The 21,084-nt window shown below is 35.7% G+C and overlaps 2 protein-coding genes across 14 annotated transcripts in view; both read right to left on the reverse strand.

Moving 5' to 3' along the window:
- The window catches only part of LOC147842141 (uncharacterized), a 1,078,568-nt gene that overhangs the window by 1,002,155 nt on the left and 55,329 nt on the right, over positions 1–21,084 (reverse strand). The window lies entirely within an intron of this gene.
- The window catches only part of dclk1a (doublecortin-like kinase 1a), a 129,531-nt gene that overhangs the window by 31,457 nt on the left and 76,990 nt on the right, over positions 1–21,084 (reverse strand). For 10 of the 13 annotated variants that reach the window (XR_015500444.1, XR_015500443.1, XR_015500445.1 and 7 more), the window contains one exon: positions 938–1,032. Coding sequence is in view for 8 of the 13 variants with exons in the window: in XM_087269548.1 (XP_087125674.1) it covers positions 938–1,032 (95 nt within the window). In the remaining 5 variants the exon portion in view is untranslated. 13 annotated transcript variants of the gene reach the window in all.

The following is a 21,084-nucleotide window of genomic DNA, read 5'->3' on the forward strand; positions in this document are numbered from 1 at the left end:
ATAATGTATTATTTGAAACATATCCTAACTGATATACATGATTTGACTTTACAATTACAGTATATAAAGAAAAAAAGTGCTCGTCTTCAAATGACTTCACTTCAGTCAACAATATTGGGTTTTACTTCAGAAATAAACGAGAATATTCCTTGCTTAAAAGGATAGTTTATTTTTTTAAAAATTATTTTCTCACCCACAAGTGGTTAAAGAGTTTCTGTTTTTATTACCCATTGATATCCATAGTATTAAAAAATTAATTCAACAATGGCAAACTCTTTTCAACATTCTTTCAAATATGAAGAACAAAGAAAGTCAAACATCTTGACCAAACTATCCCTTTCAAGTCTTTTTTTTTTTTTTGGATGCCACAGAATTTATATTGCCACAACACTAAAAACCTGCACGGATATAAATGCACAAAAATCAATATTTTTTCTAAAAACTAAAAGTGTAAAAATAATTTTATGACGGGTAAGAAACATTAATTGCCAACTTTCTCAAATTTTCACCACTAGCAGATTGACAGCGAAAGTGAATTTTGGACCCAACCTCAATAGTACGTCTTGATCATTCTTCTACTACAAGCAGAATTCATTCTCCATATACAACTCTATTGGACTCTGATGATGAAATCGAAAGAGCACATAAAAGTCTCCAAAAGTGGCGTCCCAGACTAAGCACTGACTGTGGATCTTAGCCAAGTGGGGGAGTTTAAGCTGAGCTGTCAATGATGGCCTTGTCCATTTCCTGAGAACATAGAAGGAGCGCGTTAAATATAGAGTCTGAGATAGTGGCGGAGGGCAAAGGGATGTGCTATCTAAGCGGAGAATCACACCATATGTAAAAGAAGACAAAACCAAACTGGAATAGGTGATTTCAAATGCAACAGAAAAACAGCAGGTGCAAGAAGAAAAGAAAAGAGAAAATCTCGTCTTACCCTGCGTTTCTTTAAGCTCCCCGGGCTGGCTGGAGATGGACTAGGTGACTTTGGAGAATGGGGTGTGGACAGCTGACTCGCTGGGGTCCCATTCACTACAGAAGAAGACAGAGAAAATGCTTGAGTTTAGGGCTGTGCATTATGATGATGGATGGATGGATACTGTAGACAGACAGACAGACAGACAGACAGACAGACAGATAGACAGACAGACAGACAGATAGATAGATAGATAGATAGATAGACAGACAGACAGATAGATAGATGTGACACCATGATGTGAATGATTGTTAACAGTAATACTTTTTTATCATGTATATGAGCACAATATTACACATCACATAAAGAACAGCATTGTGAGAAATTAAGACAGTTGTGATCTTGAAAGTACAATGTATGTATTTGATATTTTCTGTCATTTTTATTTTTATGTTGGATCATGTAGTTTTTAAAAATGTTTTATATCAGGGCTGCGCAATAAAGGAAAAATGTGCAATGTCGTTGTTGAGTGTTGCGATAACGATATTTGTAACAGTATCCAACTTGCAAACTGCTACCTTTTAGCAATTTCAAAACAACACCAATTTTTTATGTAATGTTCATACTAAACTAACTAAATCCTATTTTTCTGAGCTAATTAAAGCTAAAAACTATGTCAAGGTGCAAACGTTTTGACTTTAAAACACCTTGAATGACTGAAAACCTGGGCAGATGTTTTGATTCTTATTGCCTGCTGCCATTTTCCTCTCTTGTCTCCCAGCATTGGTCCTTATTTTCAGCTACTTACTGGAGAAGTGGGAATTAAGATGGTAAAGGCCCCATCTGATTGGTCAGATTCGGATTAACCTATGCATGCAGCACACAAATGTTTGGCACATAAAATTGATTTCATTAATTGCACACTATTATCGTGACAACAATTTAAAATAAATGATTTGATAAACTGTGCAGCCTTATTTTAATAATTATTGTATAGTTATACATTTAATCAAACGTTTGTCCTAAATAAAGTGAGAAATATGATCAATGGAGACTTTTTCTGACTATATGTTTTAGTTTATTCCATCTTTAACATGTGGTCTATATATATATATATATATATATATATATATATATATATATATATATATATATATATATATATTGATTAAATGTATAGAAATGGTCTTATATCATGATTTACATATTGTTAAAGGGATATGACATGTTTCGATTTACTGTGCAGCCGTATTTTATTAATTATTGTATAGACCTGCATATTTAATCAAACATTTGTCCTAAATAAGCTCTAAATAAAGTGAAAAATAAGATCAAATGAGACTTTTTCTAAATATATGCTTTAGTTTATTCCATCTTTAACATGTGGTCTATATATTTTAATTGAATAAATGTACAGAAATGATCTTATTTCAAGATTTGCATACATTGTTAAATTGATATGAGATGTTTTGATATATTGTGCAGCCATTATCATATAAATCTGCATTTTTAATCAAACGATTGTCCTAAATAAAGCGAGAAATAAGATCAAATGAGAATTTTTCTGAGTATATGCTTTAGTTTATTTAATTGATTTAATTTACAGGAATGTTACTATATCATGAGATATATATATATATATATATATATATATATATATATATATATATATATATATATATATATATATATATATATATATAGTTATCGGGATATAGATTACTTATATCGTGATATGCGATTTTTGTCATATATCACCCAGCCCTACTTGAGTTCACAAAAAAAAAAGTGTGCAAAGTTTGTGAATGAAGCTCAGCAAATATTCCAAGAGCCCTCAGGAGGCTGCCAGTGCTCTTCTATTCAAAGAGTGAGCCTTTCAAAAGCCGGTCTGTGAGTAAGAAGAGAAGAAATCGCCCACACAGCTGCTCCTGCTTCCCACACTCGCATCCCTAAACAAATCCTCTTCTTCGGATAGAGCGCCACACACACATCCAGTGGCACAAATTCTGCCATTTCTACACACTCACATCTTCCAAGGCCCATCAGTCATGGTACGACTGCACTACTAAACCGAGGAGAGCATCCAAACTCTCAGTCAACACCGAGCTGATTCATATTCATAGTCCACTGTGCTGAGGCAGATTAGGAATTATAATCTCTCCCCAGTTTAACACTCTCTCATATGCTAGCAGAATAGAAAATAACTGTGATTTTAAAAGGACAATATATTAAGTTTTTGTTTTTAAATGGAAAAATCAGGAAAATGCACAAACTTGGGGCGGAGTTTCTGTTTGACCGGCCAATGAAGAAAGAGGGAAATAGTGCTGAGGAAACCTGTCTGATAAAAGTCACTCTGATCTAAAAAATATTGTTATACGAGAACGAATGGATAAAAAAGGTCAACACTTGTAGTGAAGCTAGAACAACACTGAACCAAAGTGTTTTTATGACTATGAATATTTTAAATGAATAAGAATAATTAAATATTAAACATGCCAACTATAAACCAAGCAAAATGTGTCAGATGCTACTGTTAAAATGTTAATATAATATTAATAAACACCAGCTTCCAGAGTGGAAAGAAACAGGATGAGTTGTAACACCTTAAATTATTCAGTCATCTATTCAAACTCACAACTACAGTGTATTATATTATTATATTACTGTATATTATATTACTATATATTATATTGTTTTATACAATATATTATATTACATTATATTATTCTATATTATATTATATTATATTACAATATTTTGTGTTATATAACGATATATTATATTATATTTATATTATATTATATTATATTATATTATATTATATTATATTATATTATATTATATTATATTATGTATACAGTAGTCAACATCTGAAGTGGTTTTTAAAAGTTTTAAAAATTGTCCAAAGACAAGAATGGGTGTTTTAATGAAAGGTTTTGATCCACTTCAAGTGACTACTGTATAGTTCTGAGGAAAACAAAAGAAAATGTTGGTGTTGTCTGAATATAAACATGGATGAAAATATGGCTTTTTTATGTTAGGCAAGAAAAAAAACTGTAAATTGCATTTTATTTTCAAATTAGGAAGAAATTCCATCAATAGCTTAAAGAATACAACCAAAGGTATATTTTCCTCAAACATACAAGTGTGTTAATGCTTACATACACATAAACACCCTGCTGTTAAAATGATATATGACCTAATCTGAATTTGACTACAACATTAATTTCATGCATTAGGGCTAACATGCATGCCATGCATAACTAATTTAATTTCAATAAAAATGTCCTTGTTTTCAATCATTGGTGAAACCTAATATGAGTCATTATGGTTAATGGCTGATTTCTAAACTATTCAGATTATTAGCAGACAAATTTGGGAATATTAAAGTTTGACAAACAAACAAACACATTTAAATGTGTTTAAACAGATGTGTTCCAACACTCCTCAATCTCCCCATTTAGTCAAACTAAATTATATATTAATAATCCAGCGATTGATGCAGAATACACTTCAGATCTAAAGTCCAATCCAGAACAACATAATCATCCACGCTCGGTCATTAAAAGAAAACGCCAGCTTCCAACATATTCGCCAAAAGCCCAGAATCCGCCTCTCCTACCTTCGTATTGCAGCATGTTGAAACACAGTGCTATTCCAGATGGCAGAAGCAGCAGCACTCGCGGAGCGCGGATTCCGGTGAATGGAGAAGCGGAGCACCGGGAGGAGAACAGAGCGTGAGCCGACGGCCTCTCATTGGCTGCCGTTCCGCTTGCGTTTCAGTGACGCGCGCCGGAGCCAGTGCGGTATACGGTAAGTGGGAGGCGCGCGCTGGGTTGAGGTAATGGTGGAAACGCGGCGAATCTTTTCACCGACAGACCTTTAATGGCACTCAAATCACGGCCAGATACAAACATAAACACTACCGTATTTCACCATCAACGAGTGGTTTCTGAGATCTCGGTTGTGATGTGTAGTGAAAACATGAGCTGGCCTGTTTATTTTGGTTTAGATTTATTAGTTTTCAGTTATGTGGGTGATTCTAGTGTTTTTTGTTTCCAAGATAATCCTATATATATTTTTTTTAAATTTCAGACGGCATATACACACACACACACACACACACATATATATATATATATATATATATATATATATATATATATATATATATATATATATATATATATATATATATCGTCTGAAATTTCAATTAAAAATTTTTTTTCTCAGCCTCCTTTGATTATGTCGAGTTATTTCATTTAAAGATGACAAAAGGGCTTCTATGCAATTAAATTGATATTACTGAACCTACACACAGAAGTCGGATAAAATGCTCAACAGAAGAAAATTTCAGATGACATTTAGAGGTTTTTGCATCTGAACTCTACAAATATATTTCAAGACAAAACAAATATTATCGTTAAGACTCTCAAAGCTAGTTATTTTTGACTGTCTTTGACTCCTGAATCATATGCTCAAAAAATTAGCTGTTTGTTCAAACTACTACTTGTATAAAATAAGCTAAAACAATCAGCCTGATCTCACGAGAAAATGTAAGTATTTTACGTTTTGCCAGTTTAGTGGTTCAGTCGTACGAAATTTTACAATTTTAAAAAGTAGGTGGCACCTAACCCCACCCCTAAACCCAACCGTCATTGGGGGATGAGCAAATCGTACTAAATTGTACGAATTAGATCGTACGAATATACGAATTAGCCAGTAAATGAAAAAGTTATGAATTGCCATAAGATCGTGTTGAAACAACACAAATTCTAGAGGGTTTTTGAGAAAACTTAATTGTTTTATGTTCAAGCCACTTAAATCTTTTGATGTTTACGCTGAGTTCAATAAACTTTTGCATAAAAAAATCTGTTTTCTGTAATTTCAGTAATTACATTTTGTACACTCGGTCATAGCATTCTGGATGACTCTTTATGCTGGTTATAAAAAGGCATAACAATTTTGAAAGCACTGATAGAAGGTAAAGTCTAGATCGGATATGCGGCCGGCTGGAAGTGCGATATGCACATTAATAAAGCAGCATTTTTAATGACACTGTTTAACAATAATTAATATTTTTACAGTACTGTGATGGTTGGGTTTAGGGTTGGGGGTAGGCGTTAAAAAATACATTTTATTGGGTAATTTAATAGATAACATAACTAATACTCGGTACAACAACTGTTTATACATTACTGTGACGGTTGGGTTTAGGGTTGGGGTGGGGGTAGACGTTAATAAAATACAACAAATGAGAAATTTAATAAATAATAGAAATATTTCTCGTTAACTTCCGGCCGCAAACGTATCTGCTCTAGCAACAACCCTGATAGAACAAGTTTCAAAGTGATGTCACTTCCCATGGCGGGAAACTGGAAGGCATCAAGGCAAGTCGTTTCTACTTCCCTCATTAATTTGAAACAAAATGTTCAGGATACATTACCAGTAGAATCCACACGGTTAATTAACTATACGGCCGGTAGTTAACGAGAATTATTTACATCATTTATTAAATCCCCATTAGTGGTATTTTATTAATGTCTACCCTGACGCCAACCCTAAACTCAAGTACAGTAATGTAAAAATAGATCTGGATCTGGAGTCTTCTCAATTAGTATAGAACATTGAGGGAGTTAAACAAAAGCAATGGTCCCAATGTATTTCCTGTTTTTCATTTTTAATTTCTATAGCTTCCGAGAATCCAAAAGATCCAAAAAATTGATAAATAATGGTATGGAAGCTGTTTTAACATCAAGTTATAATTGAGTTGCCTCTTGCTACAGTTATCAAATAGTTTGACAACAAGCAGGAAATGTTCATGGGCCAATGACATGACTACGAGAATTACTTATATTATTTATTTAAATACCCATTATTTGTTTTTTATTAACGTAGAACAGGGGTTTTCAAAGTGTGAGGCGCGCCTCCCCTGGGGGGTGCCAGAGCATGTCAGGGGAGGCGCGGAAAAATATTATATAATAAAAATATAATTATTAAGTTTAATTATTATATGTATTTTTATTATATTTAAACATTTCAATTAAACAAAGCTAAAAAAAATAATCCGTCTAAAATAAGAAAACCTTTTTACCCAGAAGGCCATAGCTGTGAATTCGCTTCTGTTTGGCAAGCCCGCCAATACAGGTATATGCCTGCTAATACAATGGATCGGTTTCTGAGACCCCCCGATTCAAAGCCTTCAAGTTCAGGGCTTAAACCCAAAAGACGACGATATGATGATCAGTATTTGAGTTTAGGATTTACGTGGACAGGACCAGCGGATGAACCACGACCTTTATGTGTGGTTTGTCAAGATATTTTGGCTAATGACAGCATGAGACCCGCTAAACTTCCACTGTTTTGACTGGGATGGACAGTTCTTGGATCTGTTCTATTCATATTGAACCATCATCCGAGTTTTAAAAACGTCATATTAAAATACTTGTTATTACTCTGTAAATAATTGCACTTTCATGCAAATGATGATAAAAGTGAGTTAAGAGTCTGACATCTGTCTGTGTCTTTATATATATATGCTGTGTATATATATATATATATATATATATATATATATATATATATATATATATATATATATATATATGTGTGTGTGTGTGTGTGCGTGCGTGCGTGCGTGCGTGCGTGTTTGGGAGGAGGGGGGCGCCAATGGATAAGTTGTGTCAAAAGGGAGGCCCACTGTCTTAGACTTTGAAAAACCCTGACGTAGAACATGCAAACTCCAACACAGAAGTGCCAACTGGCCCAGCTGGGACTCAACCCAGCGACCTTCTTTCTGTGAGGCGACAGTGCTAACCACTGAAGCACCATGGCATGCCCATTTAACTATTATTGTACAATAATAATGTATTCAGTTTACTGTAAATTATACAGATGATGTAGGCTAGATCATTCCAGTTTAAGAAAAATTAATGGAAAATGCTTGAAATGTACTGTAACATACAGTCCGGAGGTAAAATTCTATATTGAACCCCAAATGTGGTCTGGGTTCCTTTTTGCGTGAGTTTATGACCCTTGGTGCCAGCAAGTCTGTCACTCTGTGACACCCCACCTATCAAGATGTTGGCCAGAGCCAGATACGTCGCATCCTTAAAGACATTCCAAAGAACACCCCCTCCATCCTAACCCACACAAACCCACACGTAGACACACACACCTTCAAAACAGACTCAGAAATCTCAAAATCCAACCCAAAGTAAATGTTATGTGTTTGTAAACTTTTGTATTTTCTCCCTGACTTTCTCTTTTAAAATATATATTTATACCTGTGTATGCCCTTTTCAAGACATAAGACAAACTAAAAATGCCTGAATTATGTAGTTCTAAACGTGTCATGTCTGGTATCATTCTGTTACATACATAATCCTACAGCTCATGATCTAGGAGACATGATCAGAATTTATTCGGCTTACACTCTTTAATGCTCTGAGTTAATGTCTCTTCGTATGTTTCGGGAGGACCCACATTATGCATATCAGCGGTCCAGAGACAAGGAAAATCTCCCGCTCAAAACTTAACCATGAAACCATTGGTCAGTCAGTAGAAAATGGGTGTGACTTGACCCATAGTTAAAACCCATTTTCTCCCTAGAATCGGCGCAAAAAAGGTCTCGGCAGAAAGAGAGATATGTTTTGTACATTTGTTTGTTATATATTAGACCTTTCTAAATAAATAAATAGTCCGCTGGGAAGAGCTGGCAAAGTCATTGTTATATTTAATTGGCTAAATTAACTATAAGTTAATTTAACTATTACCTTTAAGTTAATTTAGAATATTAATAATTAATAATAACTCTTTATGGCAATGCAGTGGCGCAGTAGGTAGTGCAGTCGCCTCACAGCAAGAAGGTCGCTGGTTAGAACCTCGGCTTAGTTGGTGTTTCTCTGTGGTGTTCGCGTCGATTTCCTCCGGGTGCTCTGGATTCCCCCACAGTCCAAAGACATGCGGTACAGGTGAATTGGGTAGGCTAAATTGTCCGTAGTGTGTGTGTGTGTTTGTGTGGATGTTTCCCAGAGATGGGTTGTGGCTGGAAGGACATCCGCTGCGTAAAAACGTGCTGGATAAGTTTACATTTACATTTAGTCATTTAGCAGACGCTTTTATCCAAAGCGACTTACAAATGAGGACAAGGAAGCAATTTACACAACTAAGAGCAACAATGAATAAGTACTAAAGGCAAGTTTCAGGTCTGTAAAGTCTAAGTTGGCGGTTCATTCCGCTGTGGCGACCCCGGATTAATAAAGGGATTAAGCTGAGAAGAAAATGAATGAATAACTCATTATTATTGATCATTAATATTCATAAACTGAGCTAATTTCGCTACAGTACCCACAAGTCTGGGACGCAGGCCCGGATTGGCTAATCGGGAGGACCGGGAGAATTCCTGGTGGGCCAGCCCGTTTTTTTGGCCGCGAGGGCCGGTGTCCCTAGCTCCAGAATCTGTTGCTCTCAGCAGTCACACTTTTTAAATTACTGTATTTATTTACTTGACCACAGTCTTCTTATTCAATATTTTACCGCAGCTCTGCTCTTTTTATCTATTTTTTCGCAGCCTCATGACCAAGATGCACCCTGCAGGTTATTTATCATGCAACTGTTGTGGCCGAGTGGTTTGCACGTTAGGTTTTGACGGCACCTACTCGGGTATGATCCTCGTCTGAGTAATTTTTTTTTCATTTTTATTGTTAAAACATATAATACTGTTAGGGTTGTTGAACATTTGAAGTTCTAAAGCAGCTGTTTTCTCAAAAAAAAGACGTGATAGTGTCATTAGAAACTGATTTGGAAATGACCTTATTTCAATATAGTCAGTCGTGAACTGAGGTGGGCCGGTCAGGCTTGAAACTCCAGGGCTGAAAAGGAGTCCCACTCCGGCCCTGCTGGGACGAGTCAAGTATTATTTGTTCATTCATTTATTTGGAGTTTGAATATTCATATAACAGACCAGACGAATTTATAATAGCAGGCAGCAGTACTTCATAAAAAGCAATTTGTCAACGTGACACTGTGATCCATGTGGTGTTTACAGGAGGCACAGAAAGATCAATTATAGCTTTTTAGATGTCAATACTTTCAGCATTCAGTCTATTACTATTAAACGTGGCTAATTCTAAATGGCTTCCTGCCAAGAACAAAACCCCGAACTGAAGTGTTGAGCTTAGAGGCGTTTGAGGTTAAGTTTATAGGACACGTGAGTGTGTTTCTGTGTGTCTGTAGGCTTTGCTATAATTGTGAGGATAAAATATTGAATATTCCTTCTCAAAATAACTTGTGAGGATGTCTGCCTGTGTTTAAAAGACTCGACATTCTCCAAGACATATCTCAAATTAAATATCATACAAATATCACACCTTCATAAAAATCATTCAATCTATATATATATATATATATATATATATATATATATATATATATATATGAAGTAATATGTGGAATTTAGCGTGTGTGTGAGCGCATATATGTGACATATCAGGAAACAAATTTGTATAATGACTTGAGTAAGACACAGGTATTAAGAGGAGAAGGTTACTTGTGAGGACATTGTCCCATGTGCCTTTTTTTATAAGGTTTATAAAACATTCATTAATTAATTTTCCTTCTACTTAGTCCCTTCATTTACCACGGGTCACTACAGCGAAATGAACCGCCAACATATCCAGCAATGTTTTACGCAGCGGATGCCCTTCCAGCTGCAAGCCAGTACTGGGAAACATCCATAGACTTACTCATTCACACACATACACTACAGCCAATTTAGTTTATTCAATATATATATATATATATATTTATTTATTTTTTTTTTTTACCGTTGGTTTAGGGCGATAGAAAATAAAGTTTGTACAATATAAGAACCATAACACTGTGATGTCCCCACAATACACAAAAACGAATCTGTGTGTTTGTGTGCGTGTGTATGTATATGTGTGTCAGACTGGGGGGCAGAAGAACACTCATTAGCACCATCTGTGGTGCTTCATTAATTTGATGTGAATGATGCTTCACAGACAGACTCATCGCTGTTTTATTTTGGGGTTATTTCTCCAACACGTTCTCTTTTAGAAATAGCCACAAGCTGAGCCTTCCCCTGAAACAAGCATCCAAATATCCTTTTAATGCCATTTTTGGGGTTTAAAAAGTTTTATTTGCATTTCTAGCTCCTTTCACACAGTAAAACCGAACCAGTAAACTAGCATACTGTATATTTACCAGAACAAACAACCGCAAAATCCAAAATTGACGTTCTGTTATTTTACTGGTCACCACTCAACCCTTTTTAAAGTTTGTTTCAAGAGTTCACACTTAGCTGATGATTAATTATAAAAGCTTGTTTGGCATGCTGTCCCGGGAGAGAGCCCTGAGCTCATGATATCTGAAGAACTCCCCTGCTGTAGTAACCAATGAACAGTAAGTGATTGCTCTTGAAGATAAATACGTACTAGAAGCATATCTATGGTGCCAATTTGGATTATTCAATTAACTTTATTGCATGTTTTTAGGCGGTGGGAGGAAACCGGGGAACCCGGGGGAAACCCACGTGAGCACGGGGAGAAGTGCAAACTCCACACAGAAATGTCTGCTGGTTTAGTAAAGCCTGGAACAAGAGACATTCTTGCTGTGAGGCAACAGTGCTACACACTGGGCCACCGTGTCACCCATCTAAAGAGGAGTAGGGGTGGAAGGGGGGACTCTTCAAAACGAAGATAGCAGTGGAATGAAACCCAGGGTATTTACAGTAGTTTAGGAGTCATCTGATTGGAGCGTAGTGAATTGGATAATGCGGATCCAGCCGCTAGCAATCATAAGCACGTTATCCTCTCGAAATTTGTTTATACATAAACTTCACTTATAAGCAACACCAATTGCGAGTGTTCGACATGTGACTTTAAAAAAGTCATTAGTTATAGTTACTAGTTAGTTCTAACTAATAGTAACTGAGTTACATAATCATAAAAGTAACTGATTACCAGGGAAAGTAACTATTGTGGTACTTTAAAACAAATCTAATTTGTCAAATGACTATGAAATAAATCTAAAACACTATACACTAATCTAAGCTATTTTAATGTTGTTGTGGGACAATGTGAGAGACAACAGCAGCATGTCCTCAACTATATATCAAGATATTATTTATATTATTTATTATGATATTATTTATATTATTATAATTCTGTCTGAGTAATACGTGTTTGCGGTGGAGAAAAATGAAGTTTTATTTGCTTTGACGTTGTGGATTTGTTTCATTCTTTGTTAGCAGAGATCACATTATCACCTGCGTAGCCACTAATGTTGTGGCAGCATGTGACGACGTGAGGCACTTCATTAGATTAGAATTACTTGTCACCCACGCAGAGAGACTGTTTTTCCCGGGCATAAGTTGTACGATATATAAACATTCTTGTCTTTCACCTTGATGAGGAATAAGCCGCGCTTATATTTCCAGTTTGCAAATGCTACCTTTAAACGTATTGGATTTGCCATCGTTCTGACTCCTGTTCGTTTGTATGCCACTGACTCTGCGTGTGCTTGTGTGAGCACCCGCACTGCTCTGACTGGAAAACAATGGAAATGGACTCTATGTAAGCCAATCATCACGTTCTCAGTTGCACTACATTAACAGACATACCAATCACTGGTTACTTATGTGTTACCCCAACCCCAAACACGAACACACACGAACACACACGAACACACACGAACACACGAACACACACACGAACACACACACACACACACACACACACACACACACACACACACACACACACACACACACACACACACCCCAGAGAAAGACTAATCTAAAAAAAAAAAAAAGCTGCCTTTGTGAAGTGCAGGCGAGTGGGTCTGACAAACCACCTGTAGAAACACTTCTCTCTCTATAACCCTAACGACAACATTCCCCCCGCCCCACTTACTCTACCTCTTAAAGTCCACATGAATGTGACTTTTTATGCTGTGACGCAGTTCATAGAGAAACGGAATATTAAATGAGACACAGTGGGTGTGGTTTGTTTTTTCTTCTGAAGCTTAATGGATGTAGTAAAGTACTTCATTAAGGAAGATTGGGAAGAGGGTTTGGTGAGAGTTATTACAAGCAAACAGACATCTCCTCCTCTCCATTTTTATTTGTTGTCAATACCATAGACCAGGGGTGTCAAACTCAATTCCTGGAGGGCCGAAGCCCTGCACAGTTTAGTTCCAATCCTGCTCCAACACACTTACCTGTAGGTTTCAAACAAGCCTGAAGGACTCAATTAGTTTGATCAGGTGTGTTTAATTAGGGTTGGAACTAAACTGTGCAGACCCTTTTGGAACTGAGTTTGACATCTGTGCCATAGACTGTAAAATATGTCAATTCTGACAATTGGAGGGGCGTGGTTAAGTATGTTAGCCTAACCATGCCCATTACCTCAGACAAACGTATTGTGAGAAATTAAAGAGCCCCAATTATGGGTTTTTGAAAATGGCTTTCCATGTAGTGTATAACACAGCTGTGCAGTGAAATATCCAGCTAAGGCTTAAATCTGTAGGTGCGCCATGTTTAAAACTATTGATTCAATTATTAAAGAGTCGACTCATAGTGCTTCAAATGAATCTTGATAACTAGTCTTTAGCTGTTTCAGCGTGACATTGATACAAAACTTAAGCCCCGCCCAATTGTTGCGGCAGAGGCGCCTGCTGGATTTTATTCCAAAGTACGCACAAATCTAGCACTGCCCCGTCCCCTTTATCCAATCATGTCAAGAAACACTGATGCTTACTGTCCAAGGCCACATTATTTAAGGGCATTCGTTACGAAATAATTAGTTTCCGTTTTAATTGTAATATTTCGTTGAAATCTAACGCACAGCATCAAGTAAAACTCAGACGCAGGACGTAATCTTTCAAATGATGACATATTAAAAAATTGCAAATATATGACAGAGGATTGTCATTTACCCAAGCACCCGAAGGAAACCAATGCGAACTCGGGGAGAACATGCAAACTCCACACAAATATGCCAACTGGCCCAGTCGGGACTTGAATCAGCGACCTTCTTGCTGTGAGGCGACAATGCTAACTTCTGAGCCCATTCGTAATATTCTATATTTAGATTCTTATTTATATCATTTTTGCGGTTGGTTGTATAAGCATTCCCCTACATATGTCACTGTACTGTCTATGACTGCGTATGTATTTTGAATTTGAGATGTACTGCAATCCACTGCTAGTAGAATGTCCATATTTTATGTATGGGATATGATTTCAGCATGGTTTATAACACAGCTATAAATTTAGACACAGAGAGGAGAGAGCTGACTCTTGTGTAACATGCTCAGCTGTGGGAGGATGGATGCAGGGATGTGACCTCTCTCGTTTCTCCTCGGTTTACTTCTCTCTTTTTCCAGCCAGGTGCAGTTATGTCCGCTGTTTTGCATCTGACCCTTTGTCCATAATTAATAACTAGGATGTGATCCGAAAGAGCCGCGAAAGAGGTTCAGCGTCCTCCCCTGACATACCCCTGTCCTGATCTGGCACTCCCACCACAGCTGAACGAAAATAACTTCTGTGTGAGTATGAGTGACTTGTATGATCATCACTCAAGAGACGATTATGTTTTGGGGCTGTTAATTGATTACCGCTTTTGAGAATTAATCACAATATGTGCAGAGGAGAGCGCTTAAAGGAACATAATAGTTCTGTTTAATAACTCCCTAGAGTTAAACCGTTGAGTTTCACCATTTTTTAATCCATTCAGCTGATCTCTTTGTTTGAAGGGACCACTTTTAGCTTAGCTTAGCATAGATCATTGAATTGGATTAGACCAATAGCATGGAGTTTTGATCATTTTTTAAAAAAAAAGCTTGACTCTTCTGAAGTTACATTGTGTACTAAGAAGCAGGACATTTTTAAGTTGTTATTTTCTAGGTCGATGTGGCTAGGAACTATACTCCCATTCTGGCGTATAATCAAGGAATTTTGCTGCAGTTTCATGGCTGCAGCAGGCACAATGATATAATGCAGTGCCTGAAAATTGGTCTAAATTGTCTCTCACAATTAAGTTGAGAAAATTGTGGCTGCAAGATTTGCCGGTGCAGCCATATTACAGTAGCAAAAGTCAATGTCAATAGCCCCTTTCACACAGTGATACCTGTAAATATATGGAAAATTTCCGGAACGACTTTACTGGTAAATTCAAAAAAGTGCTGTTCACACAGGCGAGGACGTTACGGAATTTTTTCCGGAAAAGAGCATTCACACATCCATTCCAAAATACCAGTAATTTCTGACATCATTAACCAGAAATGAGCTCTAAACGCAAAGCTTGAAGGTAAACAAACACCGGCTTATCATAAGCATCTTATGGATAATTAATTACACGGTTGGCATTAAGATGAACATATAAACGTTATCTGACTAATTTCTAGCAGCTAAATGTGTCTGGAAAAATATTCAAAGGATTTTATTCTGATAAACCGCGCGGATGTGAATGCGTCTGACTGTTCCGATTGGCTAAAGCAGACGTCTCACGTCAGCACGTTCTAGACGTGCACGCGCTCTTTCCGGCAATCTTCCTTTTGCGTTCACACAGCGCAGCATTCCGGCAAACTACCGGTAATGTTACAACTTCTCTTTCCAGAAAATAGCCAGAACGAATTTACCGGTATTTTCAAAAAGGGCCTGTTCACACATACACACCTTTCCGGAAAATTGCTGGTAATTTTCCGGAAAGGTGTGTATGTGTGAAAAGGGCTATTGAGAGGATAGTTCCTAGCCAATATTAGCCCCTTTAGCAACTTTACATTTTCCATCAGTCTTAATATATGTTTGTTTGTATGCATGTACCATGTAATTACAGAAAAGTCAAGCTTCAAATAGGCAAAATACATTAACTCTGTTAGAATTTTTGAGCAACTAAGATTTTTTTAGATGCTAATGCCTAATCCAATTTAATGATTTATGCTAAGTTAAAAGTGCTCCTCCAAGAGCTGGAGACCATCTATATGGATTCAAAAATGATTAAAACTCAACTGTTTAACTCTAAGGGACTTGCTTATTTTTATACTTGATCCAAACAAGTTTAAAGAATATTGAAACACAGTGCAATGTATGTCCTACAGACAAAAATCTTCCAAAAGGTTTCCAACATTCTTCAAAATATCTTCTTTTGTGATCAATGAAAAAAAGAAAGGTGAGACAGATCAAGGCAATCTGTCATTCAGCCATGGTGGCCTGCGGATTATTACATTATTTACTGGTAGATTAATCCTAAATTTGTAGGGATCACAGAGAGATCACCTCTCGTATCATTAAAATCACACGTATTTAGGCTTTCCTGTAAAATATAATGATGATGAAAGAAGTTGTGGTGGGTTTCTTAGGTTATTAAAGGTGTATTAAGTCACTGCTTGTTTAGCCTGCATTAATGCATTCAGTGTAAAGCTGCATAATCATTAAAGATCGAGATCTCAACAACCACGCAACAAAAAAAGATACATGATGGTGATTTGCATGTGTTTATTAATCCTTCGAGTTGCTTCATTCAAATCTGTGTTTGAAAAAAGCAAAAATCAAGAAAGAGATTCAGTCTTTAGTCTTTTAAGTTAGTTATAAAGTTACAAACAGTCAAATAACACAGAAGTGCTGGGAGAACAGTTTATAGTTTAGATAAAACCACTAATGACTATGGTCAAGATTAAAATCACCATCATGTGCATTTTACGACGGTCAAAAATAAAAATTGCAGGCAGCAACATTATTTAACCAACCAGCCATCAAAAATATGCCACTGAATAAATCTTCAAAAATGACACGTCAATGAGGAAACATGAAGATTTATGAGCGAATAACTGAATCATTTATTGAAAATGAGACTAAAAATAAATAAGGGTTGTACATTTTATAATGCTAGATTATATATTTAGCGTTAACAGCAAAAGTGAATTTTTCAAAGTATTGAATATTTTTGAATTCATTTTTATTCAGCTGATTATTTCATCATTTTATTTTTGTATAGCATGTCATTATTGAGTTGTTTTTTTTAAGGTTTTACAACAATTCAAACCTCAATACCTAAAACTTACCCCTGACAAGGAAAAAATCTAAATTAAATAGTAATCCTTATTAAAAAATAATTAGATTAAAATAATATTAAAATAAATACATTAAATTTAAAAATAATTCTAATTAATTCAATAATCTAATTCACATTGCACAACTTCAGACTTTCAGAGCTTCTTCAATATCTCCATTTTTCATAAGGTTCAAAAACACCTCCCAGATATCACAAAATTCAGAGGATTTATTCCTTATCATATATGTGAGCTTTTCAAGAGCCAAACATGTTATTAGGTTTGTCAACCAAAGTCCAATAGATGGGAGATTAACATTGTTCCAACATAAAGCAATACAACACCTTGACTATATTAAACATAAATCAATCAATTTTCTTTCTTTAGTTTGTAAACAAAGATCAGGGATATTAGGGTTGAATTTATTTAATCTTACAGGATATTATAATATAAGTTCTCATTATCCAATTACATTGTAGCAATCTCAATCGGGAGTTTAATGTTTTCATTTGTGCATTTAAACAAATTATATTCCAGTCCTCTGGAATATCCATATTTTGTATTTTGGATCCATGCAAGTTTTTTTTTTTTATGATTTTCTCTTAATATGTTATATAATTGTGTAATTCGTCCTTTGATGAAACAATCTTGTTAAGAGTTTTCAATAACGACCTTGGGGGGAGCAGTGTTGAATTTTTTATTAGTGTAAAAAGAAAACTTCTTAGTTGTAAATATTTTTAAAAAGTGTTTTTGAGGTATATTAAATTGTGCTTCAAGATTTTTAAATGACCTTAATATATTGTCTTCGTACAAATCTTTTAATCTTATTATGCCCTAATAGTTTAAACCCAATATTGTTTTTAGCGGGACTGAAATTTTTCTTTATTTTATTTTTGATAAAATTAGTTTCTAAGTTCTGTTTGTTGACACTAAAAGTTTTTTGCTGTTTTGTTTTTGTAATCAATGGAAAGCAAATTACATTTGTCTCCTCCATTTTTTGGCTGATGCGAAAAATGGTTCAATCCGTGATCCGTTACACCTCTAGTAAATGGTATTTCCAATTGTTGGAGAACCATCCCTTTAAATATAATTCAAAACTCTTGACTATTCTTTTTATCATACTTTACAAAAGAATGAAAAGAAAAAGTGTCCTGTTAAGTCAAATTGTCAATCATAAGATGTTCGAACAATGAGAAATGACACAAGGTGCAATTACAGGACTGAATTACATAACAAACGCTTGATATGTTTACACAAATTACGCAACGCTCTATATATAAATACACTGCATTATTAAAGTATATCGAGCATCCTGATAGTGGTTTTGTGGCTCCTCTGAGCCTCTCAGAGCTGTACCCTGCACTGAGTACATTCCAGCAAGCACATCTGTCTCACAGTGGATATCATTTTTAATGAAATTTCTATTTACAGTGCATCTATGTGATATGCACGACAGGGTTTCAGAGAGAAGCCAGAGTGAGTGCGGACCAGGATACAGTGATATCAGTCTCTGCGCAATAGATGTGCTACAATAAAAATCAATCCCCTCACTGACTAAGAAGCATGACTCTTTATACTCGTTTTATTGCTGCCGAGAAGTGATACACGGATGGTTGATAATTATATTGATGTTATGACCAATGTTATGCAAGCTTCTGAGTTTTTTTTCTATTTTCTTTTCATTCTACGTTAGACATGCTTACAACATTGTAATGCAGACAATCTTTTTCCAATGACATTTGATGTGTAAATGATGTGCTTGAAACATAGCATCTTCCTAAAAACACACTAATAATATCGCATATCATGCAACAAATTTTGACGTTGAACTTAAAGGCACAGTATGTAATTTTAGCCACTAGAGGGCACATATTCATAACAAACAAAGATGTGGTGACTGAGTGTGAATTTATGGGAGTTGTAGTCTTCATTATAACCTATGGGGCTCCTGCAGAAATCATGTTCTTGGGTGAGGTTATCCTGACAATCCTAACATAGCTGCGTTTAAACAGCGCAAACACTTCATAGTCTAATAACTAGGGATGCCACGGTTCTCAATATATTAATGAACTGTTCGGTATGACCTCCACGGTTCAATACGTGTGAATTTTTCTTGGCTTTAGTTTAAATAATGTAGGTGCGTTTTAAATATCTCCCCGAATTGATTATGTGTGCCTCTAAATCCATGAGCTGAGATGAGGAAACTCCTCCCCGTGAGTAAATATCCAATCACTATGCTCTAAAGTTAGGGGGCGCTTGACCATCATTCCACACTTTAAAATTGCGAGCGGCGGTGAAGTGAGGCTGAGGCAACAGTACAAGGTAGTGCCGGCAAAGTGAGGCAACAGTACGAGGAACCACCAGCGTTTACATCTGCGGTGTGAGGACATTTTGGTTTTGCCGGTAAGTATAATGCCAATAAAAGAAAAAACGGTGAACAAAAAATAACTGTGTGCAAGCATTGTTTTACACGTATAACCTTGACTGCACATCTGCAGCGCCATCATTCAGCAATATCACTGTCTGATGGCAGAATAACAGAGAAGGTAATAAAGTCCTCCAAATAGCAACAACTCCTTTGCTGAATCTTTTAAGCATACATACAACACTCCGAGATACACATAAAAACAGTGCGGTGCGAGTGTTTATTGCTAAAGATTTACAGCCGTTTTCGGTGATTGTAGATGCAGGCTTTTGTCATCTTATAAAAGCACTCGATCCGCGTTACAGACTACAGTCTCGCATTTTTTTAGCACCGAGATAATTAAGGGGGTTTATTTATGTTTACTTAAGTACAAATAGGTTTATTTGAAATGGCCAATTTATCTTTATTAACTTCGCATGTATGTTTATTTTCAAAGTGTAGGATTTTATGTGTTCCCCTCCCTAGTTTGTACATGGGCTACCAGCAGCTGTGAGATTTCAGTGTTCATTTTTTATATAATACTAGGAACTAAGTAAAACAAAATAAGTATTGCAATAAATCGTTTTTATGTTTTTCTCCTTAACCTTTTACTGTTGCTATTGCCTATAGAATTCAAAAAAAAAAAAAAAAAACGTGTTAAGCCATGAGAATCAAACCGTACCGAAAACCGTATTAAAAAACCGTGGTATATTGAACCATGGACTAACTGTATTGTTGCATCCCTACTAATAACCTTTAATGGTAATGCCATATTAGACTGTATGAATAACTGAATAACTCCTTTAATGCATTTGCACGTTGTGTTGAATTATTTAAAATTATACATCCCATCCATACCCAACTTTAAATCACAATACCTGAACACTCTATGTCTAACAGTTCCAAGTAAACTGTTTTGTGTGACATTCTCATTAAATTTCTCTGGTTTTGTAACATATCTTAGCTCTGGCAATTATGTTTATCTACTTTGTACTACTATATTATTTCCTCTCCTGTTTTTCTGACGTTTATATTCTTTAGCAGTCAATAACAATAAAACTTTACGTCAATAGACGAAATAGTAATAAACATAGAGAATATGTAACCATATATTCGTCAAAAGACCATTTATGTGAATCTATCCCCCTTAGTCCGAGCGGGGTGCAAACCGGCATTATCAACATGGGAGATAAATGCTCTGAGGAGGAGGCTAAAGGTTGCAGAACAACCTCTGTCGCTGGATCACCTCTTGAGATCCGAGGAGTGAGATTCACGGTTTACGCGATCTCCAGTTGGCTTCCGTTACATATGGGTAAATATAAATGTCCAGAACATCATTTGCTCATTTTACTCATACTCATTTTATTACTTATAATGTCAAATATATTGATATGATATTAATATTAAAATGATACTTTTGTGCCTTTATTAGCTTCTTTCTCGCCTATGTACTGGATTAAAAATCTTAGATGGTTCCATCTTCACCTGCTGCTAAAAAAGCAGCTGGCGATCTTCAATCTTCAATCTATTGCTTCTCCTGCAGTTCCCGGATGTAATGTCGAATTATAACAGTCGAATTTGAGCCACTGAATTTACGGAAGCCAATATTTGAACTGAAATAAAAATGAACTGAAAATTAACTTAAATTAAATTAAATTTTAAAAAAAATTAACTGGAACATGGTATTTTT

Source organism: Danio rerio, chromosome 10, assembly GCF_052040795.2.
Source record: "Danio rerio strain M-AB ecotype USA chromosome 10, GRCz13ab, whole genome shotgun sequence".
Taxonomy (NCBI): Eukaryota; Metazoa; Chordata; class Actinopteri; order Cypriniformes; family Danionidae; genus Danio; species Danio rerio.